The following is a 21,347-nucleotide window of genomic DNA, read 5'->3' on the forward strand; positions in this document are numbered from 1 at the left end:
ACTCTTGAATGAGTAGGGAGAAAAACCCATACTGTATAGCGTTTTACTCCAGACTGTAAGTGTCTACATTTATTTTTAATTTTTTTCTAATTGATTTTAAAACATCTGTTCTAAATTCATGCATTACACAGGAAGATAATCAAGGACTTCAATAACTATATCATCTTTCATTTGTCTCCACAATTGGCAAAGAAGGGAAAAAAGCTCATGAAAACATTTGAAGACATTTTTATTGTAAAACCTGCAGTCTTTGGCAAATCTAATTCACTGTTCTATAAAACTAGACCGCTGTATACTCTAGATTTCTCTACCATACAAGAGTTACCTTTAAATAACAGTTAACAATAATTAAATGTCTAAATTATCATTTCGTCAAACCGGCAATGAATTAATGCATCACACATGAAAGAAAATCAATGGCTTAAATAACTGGGAATAAAAACCTTGTTTAAAGATGGAAACTGTCTATTGTTTACAGTATATATAATGAGTTTGAGGGTACCATATACAGGTACAGACGTTCACTGAATGTTGGCCTATTTATTAATTTGGTTGTTTGTTTGTTTGTTTATTAAGTCCCCTCCACTGAAAATGTGTGACATAGCTGCGGTGTTTGAACTTCTCTGTGCAGAATGATGTGTGTGCAGTGTTTCACAGTAGAAGACTGCTGAAGAGGGAAAAGTCTCTTTGTGCTCACACACACACACACACACACACACACACACACACACACACACACACACACACACACACACACACACACACACACATCTGAGTTAAACACCTGAGCAGGATTTTGTGACATCACAAGTTTGAAAGCCAATATGCAACTTAATGCGTGATGTGGAAGCTTGAAACCTCCAGTGCACACACACATGGCATTTTCAATTAAGTAGGAGACAGTTAAATCCATTCATTTAAAAGTAATTTATTTGCATGGTTGCATTTCTGGATTTTTTAGGAAGAGGGCGTAGATGTCATTTAAAGGTATCAGTAGCCTATAGAATATAGGCTATAGAGAATCCATAGGTGTACATATTTGTCCAACAAAAAATAAGACTATATGTGGACTTCCGGCCCAGGGCGACCCTCATAGCCAACACAGGGCTCTGTGTCCTCCGCTGTAAATATTGGGGAATCTTTGAACCACTCCCCCTGTTACTGAGAGTACTCCTGGCCACAGCTGACCCACCAACATGGCCACGTCTCCCGTCAAAGACTTCCTGGTTACCTATGTAATGCCAGAAAAATGTTATGAGAGGATTTTCGTCAGCTTTTACATAAACGGTGAGGCTTTTTGTGTTGAAATTTCGGAGTTAAGCGCGTGAAATGTTGCGGGAAACCTTTCCAGATGTGCGGGAGGTAGGGACGGGGGGGTTTCGCCTCTCCTGTTACTTGTTTACAAAATTATGTCTAGGCACACAAACGTCCTTTTACTGTGTTAGCCAGCAGTGGGAGAATAACATCTGCTATATCTGACTGTTTTAATATTTGTCATTTATGTCGCAGTGCCCTGCCTAAAGTTTGTAATGAACAGAGCTGTAGGATTATGGATCTTACTGGACACTTTCCTGGGTAAGAAGCCTAAAACTTAAAGCAACGGGACATCACTAACAAACACAACTAACAAAAAAGTCTCTTCTTCTTATCATTAGGCTATTAATTGGATCTCTGTACAACACAATGATCAAACAGCCTGTAAGTACTCTGGTAAACTGCTATCTAATACTCACTGCTGTACCAGTGTAGATAACCATGACAACATCAGGCCTAGTGATACTATCACAAAACCACTGCATTTACATGTCAGCTATATGAAGAAGCACATTTCCACACATCAGTGGGAAACTTGAATTATGTCACATTACACTGAAGTTGACAATGCAGTTTTATATGGATAATAAAAAGTTTTAGGTCCATAACTGAAATGTGTTACTCATTATTGTTTACATATTGATTCCTAATCTGCACACAACCACCACTAACTACATGTTGGTTTTCTATCCTCTAACCTCCTCCTTGTGTGTCATCTCCCTGCAGCACAGCTACTTCAGCTGTTGAAGATACTGTGGAGAAGAAGTGCAGATGGCCTGAGTCTGACCTCCGTGCTGCTGCAACTATATGTTTTCTCGTGTCCTGTTGTGTACGCCATTGCCAACAACTTCCCATTCTTGTGCGTATTTGTTTTAATTTTTTTTTTATAAATAAGCCAAAGAGTTCTCGGCCTATGTTGATTTACTGGCAGATCAGATCATGAGTCATTAAGTGACATCAGAGTCATGTTTTACTTCTTAGTTAATTTGCAACGATCCCAATACTTCTGGATTTGAGATGTAGAAACTTACTGACTTCTGTTTATTCACACCATTCTCTGAACTCTAGACACCACAGTGTCCTTACATGGAGTTACTCTGTGTGATGCTGGAAACTAATGTCAGTAACATGTTCAACTATATAAATATGTGACTCACAGGCTGTTTGCACAAGGCCCTGGGTGTGCACTTGTGACATCCATTCAATACACGTTTAACACTCTACACACCTCAATGCAAGTTCTGTCAAGTTCAACAACTGTGTGTCCATTAATGTACATACTCTACAGTGAATTATGATTATGTTTTGCAGCTGACAGTATGTATCTGTTATCATAGATGTGATGTGCTTGTGTTTTACTTGAACCGCTCTGCAGTGCCTGGGGTGAGAGGCTCTTCGCCTTGGCCCAGACCGCAGCGATTGTCTTCCTCATCCTGCATTATCGTGGTGAAACCCTAAAAGGTTAGCACACACACACAGGCACATGCATGCACATCTTACCAAAGTCCCATTCCAAATAACGTATGAACTTTCAGGATAAGTCTGGCATTATTCTATATTTTTTGTTATTGTCAACAAATCCTATGAAAAGATCAAAACCAACAATGCGTTAGCCAGTCTCGAAATACTTTGACTTTCCTCCCCCTGTCTGTTGATCTCAGCCTCAAGCCCATTTATTTCTACTGAGGATGTTGATTCTTGTAAACCTTTACAATGCATAACTTCCAAGTGAACACCTAGTACCAGCCATGTTTTCATCAAACCGCTTGCTCTAACAGATTCTGCCTCACACTCAACTGTCCAAAGATCTTTTGGTCAGTAGAAGCAATTAAGTATTGCAATAGTTTATGATAAAGTATATCTAGACAAAGCTACTACATGCTTTAACATGCTTTGTTCAAATCAAAAGACTCTACGAAGCACAAATTAAGAAACTGTGTAGCAATGAATTAATTAATCACCTGTGGCTGTATACAACATTCACTTTAGTCATTTGGAATAGCCCAGAATATCCTGTTTGGAGCATATTATATCTGAGTAACTGAAAATACATCTCAGATGTGGATAATTCAGAGGTCTGGAAACAGGCTACTAAAAAGCTTGTGAGTGGTCTGATAAGTCTTATGCTGAATGTTTATCAGCTAACGATAGTGCTTCAGGTGACCTTCATTCACACAGTCTTCCTGTTTCATTTTTAGTCAGTGCTTTCCTGGAGCGACCTGCGTGAAGCTGGCCCCCCATGTCATCCAAAAATTATTAAAAACACTGCTATTCGTTTGTGCTACGTTTGTGCCGTAAAAATTATCGTTTGTGCTGTTAAGGGTTTTAAGTAATTCAACTTTACATTTTCTGGCCAGTGACATCACCCAGCCCCCCATTAATGTCCAAATCTCCCAAATGGTCTCAATCGTTTGTGCTACATTTGTGCTGTTAAAAAAAACATGAGAGAGAAATTTGGTGATGATTGATCGTTGTTTAGGTACATTAAACCACGTTAAGCTTTTTCCTTACAATAGGCTCTAATGAAGCAGAAACGCTTAATGTCAGATAACGACCATAATAATTGGACTTTGGGTTCGATTTTTTGACAGTTTTCAGTGGTTATGAGGATCAATATGAGAGAGAAATTTGGTAATCATTGATCATTGTTTAGGTACATTAAACCACGTTAAGCTTTTTCCTCGCCATAGGCGTCAATGAAGAAGAAAACGTTAATGTGAGATAACTTTTATAATCGTTGGATTTTGGTTTATTTTTTTTTTTCACGTTAAGCTTTTTCACGTTAAGCGTTTTAGAATTTATATGTCCCGTTCACGGGAGTGATGGCTGGTGTCAGAAGCATTTGCAGCGCAAATATAGTAGCCGTGTAACAAATAAAGCCTGATAACGTAAAAACCAAAGTAGCACAAATGTTACTTTTACCGGCACAAATCAGCACAAACGTAGCACAAACGATTGAGACCATTTTGGGGAGATTTGGACATTAATGGGGGGCTGGGTGATGTCACTGGCAAGAAAATGTAAAGTTGAATTACTTAAAACCCTTAACAGCACAAACGATAATTGTTACGGCACAAACTTGGCACAAACGAATAGCAGTGTTTTTAATAATTTTTGGATGACATGGGGGGCCAGCTTCATGCAGATCCTGCAGCGCCATCGTGTGGTGTTACCACTCAACTCATAAACTTCTCACAGGGGCCTTCTGCTAAAACACATTGACAGAAATTGACATTGACTAAATTCCTTTTTAGAAAAGTATGTGATTATTTAAACAGTCCAATAAGTTTTGTCAGATAACTATTGATTTTGTAAGTGATCATTCTTGGTAACACATTTGGTTTCTTGCGTGGCATTTTTTCTTGTGTATCTAATTCCTCATTCAATCCCATTTATGTGACAGGTATGTTGTTCCTCTTGGCTTATGGGTATCTAATGTTCCTTCTGGGCTCCTATGCAGCAGCAGCAGCTGTCTCAGTGATGCAGACCTCAAGTTTGGCAGCTTTAATTGCAAGCAAGGTAGCATCTTCTCTGTGCAATTTCGGAGCTGTCCAACGAATAATAAGATCTGTGAACTGTGAAGTGATAATGCACAATGCGAGAGAATTTATTAGCTGGCTTTGTTGTTTCCAGGTTCTCCAGGCTGGAACCAACTACTGTAATGGCCACACAGGCCAACTGTCCACTCTGTCTGTGTTACTATCGTGGGCAGCGTCTCTGGGTGTTATCTTTGTGTCTCTGCAGGTACACAGTTAGGAACTACACACAAACATAAACATAGCTGTACAACTGCATATTTTGCACTACTCCATTATGTCATTGTTGTCTTTGCTAACTGCTTCAAACTTTGTCTTGTAGGAGACAGGAAGCTCATTTGCCACTCTGTCACACACAGTGTCAGCCTGTCTCAGCGGGGTCCTCCTGGCCCAGGTTCTCTGCTACAGGAGCAGCACCGCCACCTCTAGAAAGAAGAACGAGTAGAGGTGGAGGATGGTGACAAATGAACACTCATATTATGCTGATTCTTCCTGTCATTTTAGGCATAGCAGGACATGTTTACAGTGTCTTTTCTATAAATATGCTGGTGTTCTACACTCAGATCTACTTTAAAACAAGTCATGTGTCTGTGTAAACAAGAACTCTCATTGTCATGCTATTTAATCATATTAGACATGTTATTTTTGTAGTTAGTTTCCCATTGTTGTGAGGGTGAGGGAATAACAAAATCTATTGTCGCTCTGCAGTGATTGAAATAAGATGACTTTCCTCTCAGGGGTAACACAGCTTTCAATGGTATCTGCAGGTGACAGTCAGTTGTTGAGTGTATTTGGGTTAACTGCTTTCAATTCAAGGACAAACTGACAGAGCATCTACAACAATTCTTCCTCAAATTTCATCTTGAGTAATTCCTAATACCGGGAAAGAAGTGCAGTCATGCAGCAGACATGAACAGACATACAAGCTTTCGTCAGATCAGGTCATTTCACTGATTATTTCCTCCTCTGTGGGTGATGGAACATTCTTATGATGTTTCATGCCATGTCGTGTCACATTTACTGTTGCTGTAGTTCTACTCGTACAGTTCCAAGCATCAAACAGCTTCAGGAAATGGGATGAGGCGAGATTACCCAACCCCTTACAGTAAACTGGAAGCTGGAAGTTAAGTGTTTTGCTTGAGTTGGTTTTCAGAAATGAGTGTCAGTCATTTCCTTGTTCAGATCTCAGAGATTTAACGCCATCAACCTTAAAGTTACAATGCAAATCAAGGGAAAGATTCATTAAAGAGTGCTATGCACCAGTAAATCAAGTCAACGATGATGATTAAAACACTCATTTTTACCAACATATAGGATTTGGAATACAATGTAACCTGTTGATGGTTTTAGATGTATTCCTGAGCATCAATTGTGTGACTTTGGACTGGCTTCTGAGCTAATGGCAGCCACTGTTGTGTTCAATGTTGCTCAGTAACATTCCAGACATTTGTAGGAGCTCTGCTAAGACACACTGAGGTGACCATGGCAGCATATGTGCACCAATGACCCATTAACCTTGTTTGTTTTGACAATTACTTGTTTGTTTCCATCCAACTTAACACACACATACTAGTGATGTGGCTCACCAGCTATAATAAACCATTTCCTTGTGGGTTTTTACTGTTACACATTTATGGATTTTCTTACTTTCATACCTTTTTCATAATTGTACTCTGAACTGAATTTAATAATACTGTGAATTGTTTCTTAACATTCAGTAATAAAATAAAAGAATTAACAGAGTTATCACCTTCAATCACCCTTATGTCTGGTCTGTTAAAGGACCGAGGCACAGGTAAACATTATCTGTGTATACATAAATAAAAATGGCCTCCTACTAAGGCTATTATGTTATGTTTGCATTTTAAAGCATGTTTGTTATCCAAAGCATAGCACTGACTGTTACTACCAGTTTAGCATTGAGAGGTGCACATGCTACAGGCTATGCCATAAGGGATCATAGAGAAGATAATTAGTCTCAGCATTTAATGATTTAAAAAACGTTAAAAGGTAGGGTAGGTAGATTAAAGGACAACAGTTTATGTGATAGGGATACACATCCAATGACATTTACATCTACATTGCATAAACAGTGTGTTGGGATTGGCATTGTGAGGATGTTGACGTTGGTATTATATCAAAGTACCACTGTCCACAAATACAGCCGCTAGCATTGCTGCAATCTATCAATCAAAATGATGCTCAAAATGTGGTCCCTTGATAAATGCATAAGCAATGTGGAAACACAGAGTGATGCACTTTCTGTTCTCTAATAAGTCAGTCGATTGGGAAATTCAGTCACACTTGAGGAACTGAACCTCAGGCCTGAACCTCCCTAAATGCAATTTGGGATGCTTTAGTACTAAAGGTTGAGTATAGTATGATAGCAAATGAACATTTCCTTTCTTGTCATATTCAATTTATCCTTTATGAAACAAGGTAACACCACAATGTCGGTCAATAAAAGGTCAGATAATTTATTTGCTCTTCAAGTCCATTGTACAGATAAATTACAGAAAATAGCAGAGTGCATTCTGTAAGAATTGAACACACATATTATGCTGATTCTTCCTGTCATTTTAGGCACAGCAGGAAATGTTTACAGTGTCTTTTCTATAAATATGCTGGTGTTCTACACTCAGATCTACTTTAAAACAAGTCATGTGTCTGTGTAAACAAGAACTCTCATTGTCATGCTATTTAATCATTTTAGACATGTTATTTCTGTAGTTAGTTTCCCATTGTTGTGAGGGTGAGGGAATAAAAAAATCTATTGTCGCTCTGCAGTGATTGAAATAAGATGACTTTTCTCTCAGGGGTAACACAGCTTTCAATGGTATCTGCAGGTGACAGTCAGTTGTTGAGTGTATTTGGGTTAACTGCTTTCAATTCAAGGACAAACTGACAGAGCATCTACAACAATTCTTCCTCAAATTTTGTCTAAGTAATTCCTAATACCGGGAAAGAAGTGCAGTCATGCAGCAGACATGAACAGACATACAAGCTTTCGTCAGATCAGGTCATTTCACTGATTATTTCCTCCTCTGTGGGTGATGGAACATTCTGATGATGTTTCATACCATGTCGTGTCACATTTACTGTTGCTGTAGTTCTACTCGTACAGTTCCAAGCATCAAACAGCTTCAGGAAATGGGATGAGGCGAGATTACCCAACCCCTTACAGTAAACTGGAAGCTGGAAGTTAAGTGTTTTGCTTGAGTTGGTTTTCAGAAATGAGTGTCAGTCATTTCCTTGTTCAGATCTCAGAGATTGAACGCCATCAACCTTAAAGTTACAATGCAAATCAAGGGAAAGCTTCATGAAAGAGTGCTATGCACCAGTAAATCAAGTCAACGATGATGATTAAAGCATTAATGCAGAGTGCATTCTGTAAGACATTCATGAAACACAACCAAGATGCTGCATGTAGCATTTATTAATTATGGCTCAACTCTTAAAACAACGTGAGGTTTTTATGATACAAAATTCATCAAAGACTTTACATTGGAACCATCTGCGATGGTGATTAATTGAGCAATTACCAAAAAAAAGTATCAAAAGTACATTTAGCATTTAGCATGTATTTCACATTATATATTGCTCCTCAGACTCCTAAATTATATAAACTAAGCAGTAACTATTGTAGTCGTTAACTGTGGTCTACAGCTAACAGGTTTCCATTCACACACAGCATATATTACCTTAACAAAAATGGAGTTATCATAATGGTATGGCTAAGGTAGTGTACAGTAGGCTAGTAGTGTGTAGTGACAGTACATCATGTTAAGAATCAGGTGTGATTACCTCCACAAAGGTTATGTTTCTGGTTTGTCTGTTTGTTTGTCTGTCAGCAGGATAATGGAAATACTACTAGCAGGATTTTCATGAAACTTGGTGGAAGGGTGTAGCACAGGCCAAGGAAGAACCATTAAGTTTTGGACCGAATTCGAAATCACATGGCGGATACACAAATTATTTTTCACTTTCTTTAATATTGCCAGATAGGGCATTTGTGCTGCATTCATGTGGTTTCGGAATAATCACAAAATTGTGTTCCTAACTGGGAAAATTCACACTGCATTAACATTGTGAGATAGGGCATGCATTGGCCGAGGTCTGCATCGAGTGCCCTTGTAGTTGTTTTTCATCCCTACATGACATTTAATTGAGGGGTCCTTCTAGCCAGTAATCTTTCACACAGTCTGGTTTCTAAACTGTTTTTTGTTTTAAGGAGTCAGTCAGTTTAGTTAGGTATTTTTAGTACTCATTGGTGTCTGAAATGCCACAAATTGTGGCTGGCTTGATGTGAAATAAACAATGGTTTGTAAAAGTTTGTTCAACAGGAATCATTTCTGGTTACACATGATTGAGAAATTAGTTTAAACACAAGTACGTTTTCATAGTCTAATACACTTAATTATGATAATTGTTCTGTCAGTGTATGAAATATACAATGCAGCCGATACTGCTGTTAAATATGTCCGAGCCCACTAGAATACTCATAAATCACACACATCGTTTACAGTACACAGTTGCTTGGAAAGTATAAAAATGGCAATATCAGGAGAGCAAAACTTAATTCATCACCTGTCATGACTACACACTGTGCATGTAGAAAGCTGTTCAGTCACTAATGATATCACTAATAACTAGTAAGGTATCATTCAATCCTTGCCACATTTCAAGTATTGTGCACTTTATGAAGAAAAACACCAAATCTGGCTCACTCCTTAGAGAGCAGTTTTGAATAACTTTAGAGTTCAAAATGTCCATTTCATGGTAATTGGTGATTGGTAATAAGGCTAAACTGTAGTCACATCACAGAACCATAAGACTACTGCGCACTTGTGCAGGAACTATAATGATACTGACATTTTTAAACTGTGAAGAACCACACTGTAAACCCAGATTTAGTTGTAATTAAATATTTTAGTGGTCACTACTTACTGTTTCATGTTTTGTTAAAAACCATATTCATTACTAAATCACATTAGTTGTTTGTAATAATCAGCTTAAGTATGCAGTGCACAGATCATATTAAGCAGAGATAACCAAGTAAAGTTTCTGTATGGGAGGGGCGGGGTCATTTTAACTGTTATGCACTGAAGCGACGCAAAGACTCATGGGGAAAAAAACATGTTCTGAACGGTTTCTGTCCTAGTTAAAGTGTGTTTTAATAATTTTCTGTTACTGTTTTGGGTGGTTATTTATGTTATCTGGGTTTTAGTTTTGTATGGTTGATTTAGTGTTCATGTTTATCTACATTTATTGTTGCACCATGACCGAGACCCGGGTGGGCACTCATGGCTTCTGGGCAGTGAGGAAGTGTTTGATGAACCATATACAGATTGGAAACTAGTAACTCTTCTCTTCACTCAGTCTAGTGAGTGAAATTTTCTATACAGTACAATTCATTGGAAAGCTTCAATGATGCGTGTGTATTTATCTCAGTTTAATGGAGTAAATGGATTCAATACATTGTTCCTAAAATCAGATTGTCATAAAGATAAAACAATATTTATGAGAAAGAATTATATCTGCAGTAGCGATAAGTACCCCAATGCTTTTTATAATGATTCTTTGCATGTTTAAAAGGTGCAATATGTAATGTACGTACTGTATTTAATCCAAAAAAATGACCACAATGTGTCATCAGATATTAAGGAAGCATGCTAAATTGAAATACTATGTTTTCTGACAACAATGCTAATCTGTTTGTGTTTTGGGCTGTGTGTTGGTATCAACGGCCAATTTAAAGCCCGGCCAGGTTGCCAGATATACCTGTAAAAACGCAAACCCAGCGCGTTACAGCTGTAGTACAGCCATGAAAGCAGCAAACAAACGAACGGGATCAACGGAGATAGATTCATTCTACCCACCCTAAAAAAAAGTCTCCTCAAAGTCCTCAACGACCTCCTCACCTCTGCTGACACCGGTTCCCTCAACATCCTCATCCTCCTCGACCTGAGTGCAGCCTTCGATACCGTGAGCCATAACATCCTGCTCACCAGACTCAAAGACCTCGGTATCGAAGGTACTGCACTCAGCTGGCTGCACTCCTACCTATCCAACAGATCCCACTTCATCTTTCTCCATAACCACACCTCTGCCACAGCCACAGTCACTCGTTCCCCAAGGTTCCGTACTCGGCCCCCTCCTCTTCATCATCTACATCCTCCCTCTTGATCAGATACTCCGCCACTTCAACCTGGACTTCCACTGCTATGCCGATGACACCCACATCTACCTCAGCACCAAATCCCCCCACAATCCTCCCCTCTCCCACATCAACTCCTGTCTGTCAGCTATTAAAACCTGGATGCAACACAACTTCCTCAAACTCAACAGCGACAAAACAGAATTCCTCCTCATAGGCTCCAAATCCACACTCAGCAAAACCAATAACCCCACTCTCACCATCGACGGCACCATTGTCTCCCCATCTCCCCAGGCCCGCAACCTTGGCGTTATCTTTGATTCTACCCTCTCCCTTGAGCCCCACATCTGTCATGTCATTAAAACCTCCTTCTTTCACCTCCGCAACATCGCCAAAATCAGACCCTCTCTCACACCCCCCGCTTGATGAAAGACTCATTCACGCCTTCATCTCCTCCCGACTGGACTACTGCAACTCACTTCTCCTCGGCATCAGCTCTACCAACATCAACCGACTCCAACTGGTCCAGAACCCAGCCGCCCGACTCATCACCCGCTCCAAATCCTGGCACCACATCACTCCAGTCCTAAAACAACTCCACTGGCTTCCTATCTTCCACCAGATCACCTACAAAATCCTGGTCCTCACCTACAAAGCCCTCCACCATCTGGCCCCCTCATACCTCACTGACCTCCTCTCCCCGTACCAACCCTCACGGTCCCTCAGATCCACCTCAGCTGGTCTCCTCTGTATCCAAAAGTCCAACCTCCGCAGTTTTGGGGACAGAGCCTTCTACAGAGCAGCTCCCAGGCTCTGGAACTCCCTCCCCCAAGAGATCCGCACCTCTGAGTCCCTCTCCATCTTCCAGTCCCGCCTCAAGACCCATCTCTTCACCTCTGCCTATCCGTAGCCCCCCGCCCCTTTTCATCTGTGCCTGAATCTTGTTTTGTTTTGTTCTGTTTTTGTAATCTACCTCCCCTGTAAAGCGACTTTGAGTCTTTGAAAAGCGCTATATAAATTCAATTTATTATTATTATTATTAGTACTCAAGTTAGTTACTCGCAAAAAAATTTAGACACAGCCGGGGAAGTGATCTGGTAATGCGAGACTAGCATCAAGCTGACATTGACATTGTGTGACGTTGGGTTTAGCGTTCTCAACCTGGCAACTCCCGTAAATTTCGATGCTGGGGAGGAGGGGCCGGGGGAGACGAGTCTTTTCAGTATTTTGAATTTGGACTGCAGTAACCATTTTAAACGCTGTCAGCATTACATATTTAAAGCTATAGTGCGTAGTTTCTGTCGCCCCCATGAGGAATTCTAAGTGATGACAACAAAACAGTCGGCGCATCCACATGATACAAGCCTTCCGTGATCGCGCACCACCCCCACCCCTCCTCCATGCAGAACACAGAGGATTAAAAAAACATGACTCTTCAGAAGAGCTAATTATCTTCACTCAATTTTATGCGTGCGAAAGTCGCCGGACGAGTTTTGTTGAGCTTAATTAGCTTTGTATCAACTCATCTGGCAATGGCTTGAATGTAATGGATGTCAATTAATATAAAAAAAGTTACGCACTAAAGCCTGAACTTAACATGCTTATTTTAGACATGACTCCAGAAAAAAAAAAATTATGTTTACTAATGATTTTTAGTAATGACTACTAATGTAAACTTGATTTGTCTGCTGCATTGACTACCGCTCTGTGTTAATACAACTTAACCTGTTAAGTTTCACCACGCAAATTTCTAGTAAAGTCCACTAATTCGGGGTAACAGTGTATATCGTTGTGGTATGGAGGACCTGTTGACCCAACAGAGTAGGACATTTTGAGCTAAGTTAGCCATAGCTATGTGTGAGTGATCCAGATTTAGCTAGCTGTCTTCATAAACAGAACTTAATAATATAATATATATATCAAATATGTTCCATCTTTCTACATTGTTTAGACTAACAGGCTGGAACTTTAATAGTGTGACAAACAGATTCACATCATGAAACATGGAAAAAGACATGAGTGAAAGTTTATGTTCAACCTACTTTACTCCTTTGAGTTCCATCCAAAGAAATTATGTCACTTCTTGAAAATGGTCTCAATGGAATTGTAGTCTTTTTTTGGAAGGCAAGAAACTACTAATTAACAGGGTGTACAATGACTTCAGGGATAACATGGCCTATAAAATAATTAAAAAAATATTTGGAGTTTAAAAAAAATATAGTTTGTGTAAAAGTTTTATTACTTTGCACTGGCGACATAGCATGGGAAAAAAAAGTATTTTAAAGTGCATTTTTCTGTTTATGTGATAAGGAATCAATACCTTAATATATAGATGAAATTATTTTTATAAATATTTGACACATTTTAAAGAAAATATGAGGAAGTAATAAATAGGGACAGAAATGTTGCTGCATAACAGGAATGACCCAACTGCAATGACTCACTTTGTTGAATATCACCAAACCCAAATTGCGTAACCAGCAAACATTCCTCAAAACTTTGCTTTCAGGTCTGTTTTAGTAGTTTCACTGGACAAGCTGCGTGCTTCGTTTCATAATGTCATAATACAGTATGTTTAACTTAAAAAAAAAAAAACACTGGTTTAAACTATAACTTGTGCTAACTTGTAGAACAGCTGCTACTGCAAAGCATGGAGCAGCAAGCACATTTCCACCAATCATTTCAATATTAAGAGTTTTTGTGCCACTGTTTTGGCTGTTGGCACAATCCATTTAAATTTCTCAAATGTGGGCCACATTTGATGCTTTCTTTGAAGGGTACAGAGTTGTATCCAGTGCATATTATTTTAGGTCTTTTAAAATGGCATACAGTAACTAAGGAGTTAAAGAGCTATGAAACAAGCTATGAGGTTTGACATATAGTATACTGTATATGATGTCTAAGGGTTACCCTTTAAGCTCCTATGTAGGTTATCATCATATCTGTCCACATGTGCAGTTTGGACATTTTCACCTTCTTCCTGAGACATTTTGACTGTACTAATGTGTTTTCTTATTGGAGTGTAACATTTTACCTTTGCTCTCTTTTTACCCCATCAAGACCATCTCCTGGTTTGTCTTTTACTTGATAATAGTATCCTCATTAAATGAGGACTCGTTTAACCTATGCACTGAGAGCTTAATCAGTTACACAGTTTTCTAGTTTCCTTGTCCCTGAACTGCTGGTGCAGTTTGCGCAGTTCATCCCATAAAAACAAAGACAGAATGGTGTGTGGACCGATCCGGAAATAAGAGGCTCCCAAGCCTTTGTAGAGTCCCATAAAGCCCTCCTTCCTCAGCATCTTAGAAAAGCAGTCAGTGAATCCTTTATAAAGCTGCCCCTAAAAAGATGAGAGAATGAAAGTCAGCCTGGATCTGATCAGCTGAATGTCCCAGCTGGATGTCATGAGTGTTTGAGACAGAAAAGGGGGGAATTAGAGTGGTGACGACATGCAGAAAAGGGCCGCGGGTTGAAATCCAATCTTCGGGCCACTGCCTATAAGGATTGAGCCCTGGTACTGTACATGGGGTGCACGTTCAACCAGGTGAGCTACCACGGTGCCCCTTGTGTAAATAGTTTGTGAAAGCAACAATAGTCAACCCTACAATATCGTCGTAATATCGATAGTTATTTTGTAAAAACTATTGAGATATTTGCCTCTAGCCTCTAGCAGAAATGAGGGCCATGCTAAAGAGGCCTGGTAAGCTCACTTCTTCCGAAATTCTACACGTCCCAATTTCTCTTCCAATATTGAACTCATGATTGAATGTTGTCTTGTGTGAAATGCGCACATGCACTAGCTTTCTGCATCAAGTTCATTACGCACATGTATCAATTCCTGTGAGACATACATATACATAAAATATGTACATATAAGTACAGTATACTACATACATATAATATGTACTGTACATATAGTACATATAATATGATGAAAACCTAAAGGAGTGTAACTAACATATCAGTCTCTCCTCACCTTTCCCAAATGATCCACAGGCTGGTTGTAGAGCCGTGTGCTCACTACATCAAAAGGTGTCATAGCCATCACCACCACCAAACTGCTGATCATGCCAGCAGTTAGGGCGACCAACCAGCTGTCCTTTGGGAACACCTTGGGAAGAAGAAAATAATGTGGTTAAGTTACCAGACCATAAGGATATGTGAGGCTCCGGTCGCAGGATGAGAGAGGTGAGAAATTATTACTATTATTAGTGCCTATGTTACACAAACACATACTCTCCGGTAGATACAACTTAATTGACCATTGTTATACTTCTGGCTTTTAGTATGAAAGGGCCCCAGTACAGTGATACTACACCAGTACATCATCATTATCATCATCATCATCTTCATCAGGGTACCACCTATGTGCAGCTACTTCTAATTTTAACTGGCCATTATCTTCTACATGCAGTGAAACAGAAGAATGGTTCTATTAGTACTGCCTATGTTACACACACTCTTCAGTAGCTACAGTCAAAGGTGTTTTTATGTGAACCTGATGTTTTACAACAAGTATATAAAAGACTACTTTATTATGCACAGAAGAGGACATTTGTGTCACGCTTGATATGGATGGTCACACTAACAGTAAATAAAACAATAAACAAACAACACAGCAGCAGCCAAAGCCAAACACTAGAAAGAGGAAGTCTGGGTAATGAAGGAAGTAGTGCAAGAAAACTAAACCAGGAAGTCAGGATTATTTTCTTAACATTGTTTCAGACTCATCAACTGTTATCAACTGGCCATTGTTATAGTTCTGGCTTTTAGTATGAAAAACCTGTTGTAACTAGAGCTGAGTCAGAAGCACCTTGCATCTGGTAAACCGGTGCACTAGTTGTGTAAGTTCCATATTAAACTGGAGCACTAGTTGTGTAAGCTCCATGTTTTCAGCCAGGGGGACCAATGAAAGGTGTCAAATTTCTATTCCAGAAGAGTGCAATGCCTCACGCTTTGTCAGTGCCACAATGACTGCTTTTGTAAACTGTACACGACTACAGACTTAAAAAGTATCTCTTCTTAAGCCTGCGAATAATGATTATTTTCATGATCAATAAATCTGCTGAGTATTTTCTAGATCTAGACAAATCTAGACTCTAGATAATATCAGTAAATACCTAAAATGCCCATCACGGGTTCAAAGAGTCCGATGCGACATCTTGAAGCTGCTTGTTTTATCCTAAACTCAAATATATTCAGCTTACTATCATATAAGCCAAAGAAAAGCAGCAACTTTTAACATTTTAGAAGCTGGAACCAGCTAATTAGGGCTTTTTTATCACAATGTTTGCTAATTAATTTGCTGCCTCTCAACTAATCATAGCTGCTGTATGTGAGTCATGCCAGACCCAGAAAACAGAAATGTTTATTAAGAGAACAGTGCGGTTATACGAAAGTATCACCACTGAATTTAGACTTTCATGTTGAGATTAAATCTCAGCAAGCCCCGTTAGGGAGTAGTAAAGTAGTCTAACCTGTAGGTCAATCACAAGCTCTTTGGAGGAGGAGAAGGTGGAGAGTTGTGCAGATGACCCCACGCTGACCCTCGGTACAGCAGCACTGGAGCCCCTCCACAATCCCAGAATGCCATGCTGTTTGTAGATGGCTGCCAGAGCGTGGATCATCCCCTGGCAGAAAGAGAAAGAACATGTGAGGAAAATGTTGATGCTTGACACTATATGTGTGTGTGTGTGTGTGTGTGTGTGTGTGTGTGTGTGTGTATATACACACACAAATATATATATATATATATATATATATATATATATATATAATACAATACAATATGTTTGGTTACCTTGTGTTTATATTGATGTCCAACTGCAATAGAGGAGCTAGACTGACTCTGCAGATGAGTCTTTACCTGTCAATGGAAAAAATGGTTTACTTTTCTCCTCAATTGCAAGTGACAGCTCAGCTTGAAACGCCACACATGATAAACCTTAAAAAGGAACAGTACAAAGTAAATGAAGCTAGCTACTGACCAAGTATACAGGACTTCCCACCACGGCTCCCACCACTCCAGCCAGAGCCCCTGCTAACGTGGTTTTGGCCGCGCTGACCCTTCCATTGGTGTGGATGTAACCAGAGTTCTCAATGATAGCGTACGAGCCGAGCCTGACTCCATTCATAAAAAACTGATAAACGAGCCCTGGTGCCAGTCCCTTCTGTAAGCCGGCCAGTCCGTCCACTTTACCGATAGTGTAAAAAGCGTGGAACACGTTGCGATAGTAAACTTGGTATGAGCCCCGGCTCTTGAGCTCTCCCTGAAGCTGCATTCGCGTTTTGACGACCTCCAGCGGGTTGGTGAACAGGCATGCTCCGCACGCCGCAACTCCGCTCAGCACGAAATCCATCACGACTGTACGGTGGGGGGACTGATATGGAGTGCAGGCCTGCTAGTCCGACATGCCCTTCATATCAGAGGAGTTGTCCTCAGCGTCGTTTCTTCCCCCTCCCACTGCATATATATGTAACAACCGACACACACCCATGGGTGTATTACAAAAATCCCTGTACTGTTACATACGCCACAGCGAGGTGCATCAGCGCGCAGACATTGTCACTTCAGGAGCTTCTCGTAAATTCGTATTTCGGAAACGAATTGGTAACGGTAAACGTTACTTAATTGTTGCTAATCGCCGAGTGTAGCCTACTATTCAATAAACCCAAGGCAGAAATATTCATAAGTAGCCCAAACCTTCATTTCTTTTATTGTATGCATTTATCTAAATAAATTGTCTAATGATTTACGGACCGAAATACATTTCTTTAAAATTTGAATTAGAGTTTGCAGCAAATACCGCATTTTACTCTAACTCAGTTTTCCACTTAGTTTTGGACAAGAAAAGATTAATTACATCGACTAAAAACTGTTATTTGTTGCTTTTGTGTAATGCCATCTTCCCTTCCACTGTGCTTTATTCGTTTTCTCATTAGAACTTAGAACGGCTGAAGAATTTCTCAGAAATTGTTAAATCTCCCAGAAAACAACAACTGCATGTTTCTTCAGTGTGACATGCTGTTTGAATTAAGCTAAAAAAAAAAACACTGATAAAAAGGGAAATCATACTTTTAAAGAAACATAAACACCAAAAATGTACATGACAAAAAAATCATATAGGCCTACATGGGATAACTAAAAATAACAATATGGTCCAGCTAGTATTGGACGTACACTCTATCCGTCCCGTAAACGTCTCATCAGAGCGTACGTATGACGCAAATTTCCACAGGGATCGGTATGACACTCGTCTTCTCAGCCAATGAAAAGCCCTGTAGTTATCCTAATGACTGGATAAACTAGTTAGGTGTTTTCCTACTTTCTGTAACTCAGACATTAAAACCATGGAGCATCTTTTTTTTTCGCTTGTAGATTAAGAGCTTTTGGGATGCTTTTTAACATTGGATAACTTATAGCCTAATGATCAAAGAACACCAATTCTAACATGAAAATATAAAGTTTGGTATTCAACTGGAGTACAAGAAAGTGGAGTTTGGGACTAATTTCATTATTTTGGCAACCTTTTTTTTTTTTTTTTTTTTTTTACACAAATGTTTAAAAAAAAATAATCTATATTCTCTTGAATATGACGTGCCTTTTTGATTCTGCAATCGAAAATAAAGTAAAGTAAAAATTAATGGGTGGCCACATAGCCACTTGTCCAGTTGCCCCCATGTGATATTTTAATGGTGATCTAAACAAAAACAAACAAGGTTTGTACCGTATACGTTGGGGCCAGTACATGCGAGAAACTGGTTTTCATCTTCACACTTCATGCTGCTGCTGTTACCAGTCACAACCACATGTGATCACCCTGAGAGTTTTTCAACACCGTTTAACTGTTTATTAAATAATAGGCAGCATTTTGGAATGAAGAAAACTGAAGGGAAACATTGTTTTTTCAGTCCAAAGTCTTGGTATCCTCCCATTGTGATAAGGCCATAATGTGGGAAACTGGAGAGACAGCCTAGGTTAGCGAGGTTTCTCGCCGCCCCATCAAGAGTAGATTTGGACTATCTCAGTTCCAAGCTGAGGTGGAGAGGCTGAATTGGGGGTTGAGCAGGAGACCTTTGGCAGAAGACCCCATGTCAAGGCAGAGGTGGAACCAGAAACCCCTGGTAGCCTGCCTGGGGGCAGGGCAAATGGGAGCAGTTAAGTAGCGCTGGAAGACAGACAGGAGGTCCAACAGACCAGTGGAGCCGCTCTGGAGCTCGGGCAGACCAGCAGGGCCGCTCTGGAGCACAGAAACTGGCAAGATTTTAGTCTGAAAAAGGCTGGTAATTAGTGTGGCTTCCTCCAGTTCTCTCTCTGCCCTTCTGAGCCTCCTGGCTCCAGAGATCTGACCAGCCAAGTTCGGCTGATCAGCTCTTGTGGCTTCACATGCTTGATCATTTAACCTCCTTAGGAATGCTTAGCTTTTTTCTCCCCTTGTTGTCTCCATCTTTCTCAGTATCTAACTGTAACGCCGCATACTGGTGTGGGTTATAGCTTCTCTAATAATGGCTTCTGATGAAGCTCTGCTTCTCCTTGATCCAGAGGAGGTGTGGCTATGGCGTCCAGAGCTAGTGGAGTATGAATGGTCCGAGCCACCTTTTGGGTTCTGTTCATTTCCAGCTCGGCAAGAAGCGTGTTGTCCATGTGAAACGCTCGGTGATGAGGTGATAATCCTTGAGATGAACCGGAGGACGCCCCTCTCGCTGGCCCATGCTGCTTCCTGAAGGCATTAGTCTCGGCCTGGGCTCCTTGGTCAGTCTGCGTAGCTCCAGACGTTTGGTGAGAGTCACCATCAGCCGTGGGCACACCAGGTTGTACTACATTGATGTTATCCATGCTCACATCATCGAAGTCTCAAATGTTTTCCAGCTCGAAGGACCATTTAAAGGGAACCCCTGTAACTGATGGCCACACACAACATGGCTCAGGTCAAAAGGAATGAACAAAGGGAGGAAGTCAGTATAGCCTTTAATTAATGTGATTGATTGCACCTGAAGGGAGCAGGTCTTTTCCATGCAGGAGTGTTTTGTGTAACATCCCAGCCTCTGGTGTGGTAATGTGGCCTCTACGTGGGGACTTTTAACAAAAACAAAATAATAAAAAAGTCATGAGACCTGTGTGAAGTGAAGTAAGTTCAGGTGAATACTGTGTCACCAGGGCAACACCATCACTCACAATTAGAGATTATTGTCTGAGGGAGAACTGTGACTTCTATTTCTGTTTTTAACCACATCTCCGTTTAATCAGCTAAAGAGCACTTATAGTTCAGCTGCATGAGGATTGCGGACATTTTGACAACTTCAATGTGTGTGCAAATGTAATGGGATTTTTACTTTACACTGGATTAATTAAACCCAGATGAGATTTGATATTGATGTCTTTCCAGTTGTGTAAAGATGTAGATACACTATTTCTGTGCTCCGGGTGGATGGGTGAGTTTGTTTTTCGTCACTGAGCTGGATTAGAATGTGATTGTAAAATCTGTTTCACCTTTACTCCCTTTTAAATAGGATTTGGGCTCAGAGTCTTTTGAAGAGCCCCAGCTTGATGCACCGGACAGGAAGTGGGTTTAAACAAGCCTAAATAGAACTACATTTTATGTTTTGGGTCAAATGTTTCTGCTATTGAGACACCTATTTGTTTTGTACTGTTCAACGTGTTTTTCGTTCCAAAAAAAGTGCCTTCCTTTGTATAAAATATCATCCCACCTGGCCAAAGATCCCAGCTTTCCTGACATTCTGATTGTGGCACTAGCAACTGCACAAAGTGTAAAACTTTACCGTTAAGTCAGCCACAGATTGTGGATGTCAGTCTGATTATGAACTGTAACATTTCTTAGCAGCGTCTAAATGTCAATTGTAGAATACATTTAATAATAAAATATATAATAATAAAAATGCCAAAACCTGAAGGCTGAACACATTTATTTATCTACACCTGAGTCTAATCTTGAGGGGCTTTTATATTAATGAAAATGCCTGATGTGTGCCTAAGTGTGATTTTAAATAAAATTGTAATACCTGTAAGAAATACCTAACCTCTCTACAGATTCCTCAGTCACAACAGTCCATTATTTTTTAAAACCTGCACACATCAACACATTTTTACAGTGTTTTATGATTGCTTTGCCTCAGTTCTCACAACCAAGTTTCCAATGTGCAAAACTCAAATTAATTGGCCTATTTTCAGCAGCTACATTGATGCAAGCAGCTTTGTGTTTATCATAAATGACCAATTATTTGATCCTAAACAGGTGATCTGATGTAGTTCCTCTGATGTGTGACTGTCTTCAGCTCTATGATCTAAATCCCTCTTCTCTGTTTCCTCCACCACCCTAATC

At 39.9% G+C, this 21,347-nt stretch overlaps 2 protein-coding genes across 4 annotated transcripts; one reads left to right on the top strand and one right to left on the bottom strand.

Annotated features, from left to right (window-relative positions):
- Positions 1-1,069: 1,069 nt before the first annotated feature.
- On the top strand, positions 1,070-7,633 carry LOC116064970 (mannose-P-dolichol utilization defect 1 protein-like). 3 transcript variants are annotated; one of them, XM_031320399.2, is made up of 7 exons: positions 1,070-1,287; positions 1,510-1,575; positions 2,041-2,173; positions 2,690-2,775; positions 4,775-4,833; positions 4,948-5,058; positions 5,173-7,633. In XM_031320399.2, the coding sequence occupies exons 1-7, from the start codon at positions 1,197-1,199 to the stop codon at positions 5,293-5,295; spliced, it is 669 nt and encodes a 222-aa protein (XP_031176259.1). In that variant the 5' UTR covers positions 1,070-1,196; the 3' UTR covers positions 5,296-7,633. The 3 variants fall into 3 exon arrangements, with proteins under 3 accessions (XP_031176259.1, XP_031176258.1, XP_035864578.1); XM_031320398.2 differs by having other exon boundaries at positions 1,079-1,287; positions 4,718-4,833; XM_036008685.1 differs by lacking the exon at positions 1,070-1,287 and adding an exon at positions 1,290-1,362 and having other exon boundaries at positions 4,718-4,833.
- A 5,595-nt stretch (positions 7,634-13,228) lies between these two features.
- Positions 13,229-17,543, bottom strand: slc25a35 (solute carrier family 25 member 35). The gene is made up of 5 exons (XM_031320394.2): positions 16,995-17,543; positions 16,808-16,873; positions 16,485-16,637; positions 14,984-15,118; positions 13,229-14,347 (listed from the first exon to the last, which is right to left on the bottom strand). The coding sequence occupies exons 1-5, from the start codon at positions 17,364-17,366 to the stop codon at positions 14,150-14,152; spliced, it is 924 nt and encodes a 307-aa protein (XP_031176254.1). The 5' UTR covers positions 17,367-17,543; the 3' UTR covers positions 13,229-14,149.
- Positions 17,544-21,347: the final 3,804 nt, after the last annotated feature.

Source organism: Sander lucioperca, chromosome 13 (genome assembly GCF_008315115.2).
Source record: "Sander lucioperca isolate FBNREF2018 chromosome 13, SLUC_FBN_1.2, whole genome shotgun sequence".
NCBI lineage: Eukaryota > Metazoa > Chordata > Actinopteri > Perciformes > Percidae > Sander > Sander lucioperca.

Coding starts and splice junctions, on each gene's coding strand:
- LOC116064970 (XM_031320398.2), top strand. CDS start 1,197: ATGGCCACGTCTCCCGTCAAAGACTTCCTGGTTACCTATGTAATGCCA. Junction 2,174..2,689: donor GCCAACAACTTCCCATTCTT/GTGCGTATTTGT, acceptor ACCGCTCTGCAG/TGCCTGGGGTGAGAGGCTCT. Junction 4,834..4,947: donor CAGCTTTAATTGCAAGCAAG/GTAGCATCTTCT, acceptor TGTTGTTTCCAG/GTTCTCCAGGCTGGAACCAA.
- slc25a35 (XM_031320394.2), bottom strand. CDS start 17,366: ATGGATTTCGTGCTGAGCGGAGTTGCGGCGTGCGGAGCATGCCTGTTC. Junction 16,874..16,994: donor TGGGAAGTCCTGTATACTTG/GTCAGTAGCTAG, acceptor TTCCATTGACAG/GTAAAGACTCATCTGCAGAG. Junction 16,638..16,807: donor GACATCAATATAAACACAAG/GTAACCAAACAT, acceptor TCTTTCTGCCAG/GGGATGATCCACGCTCTGGC.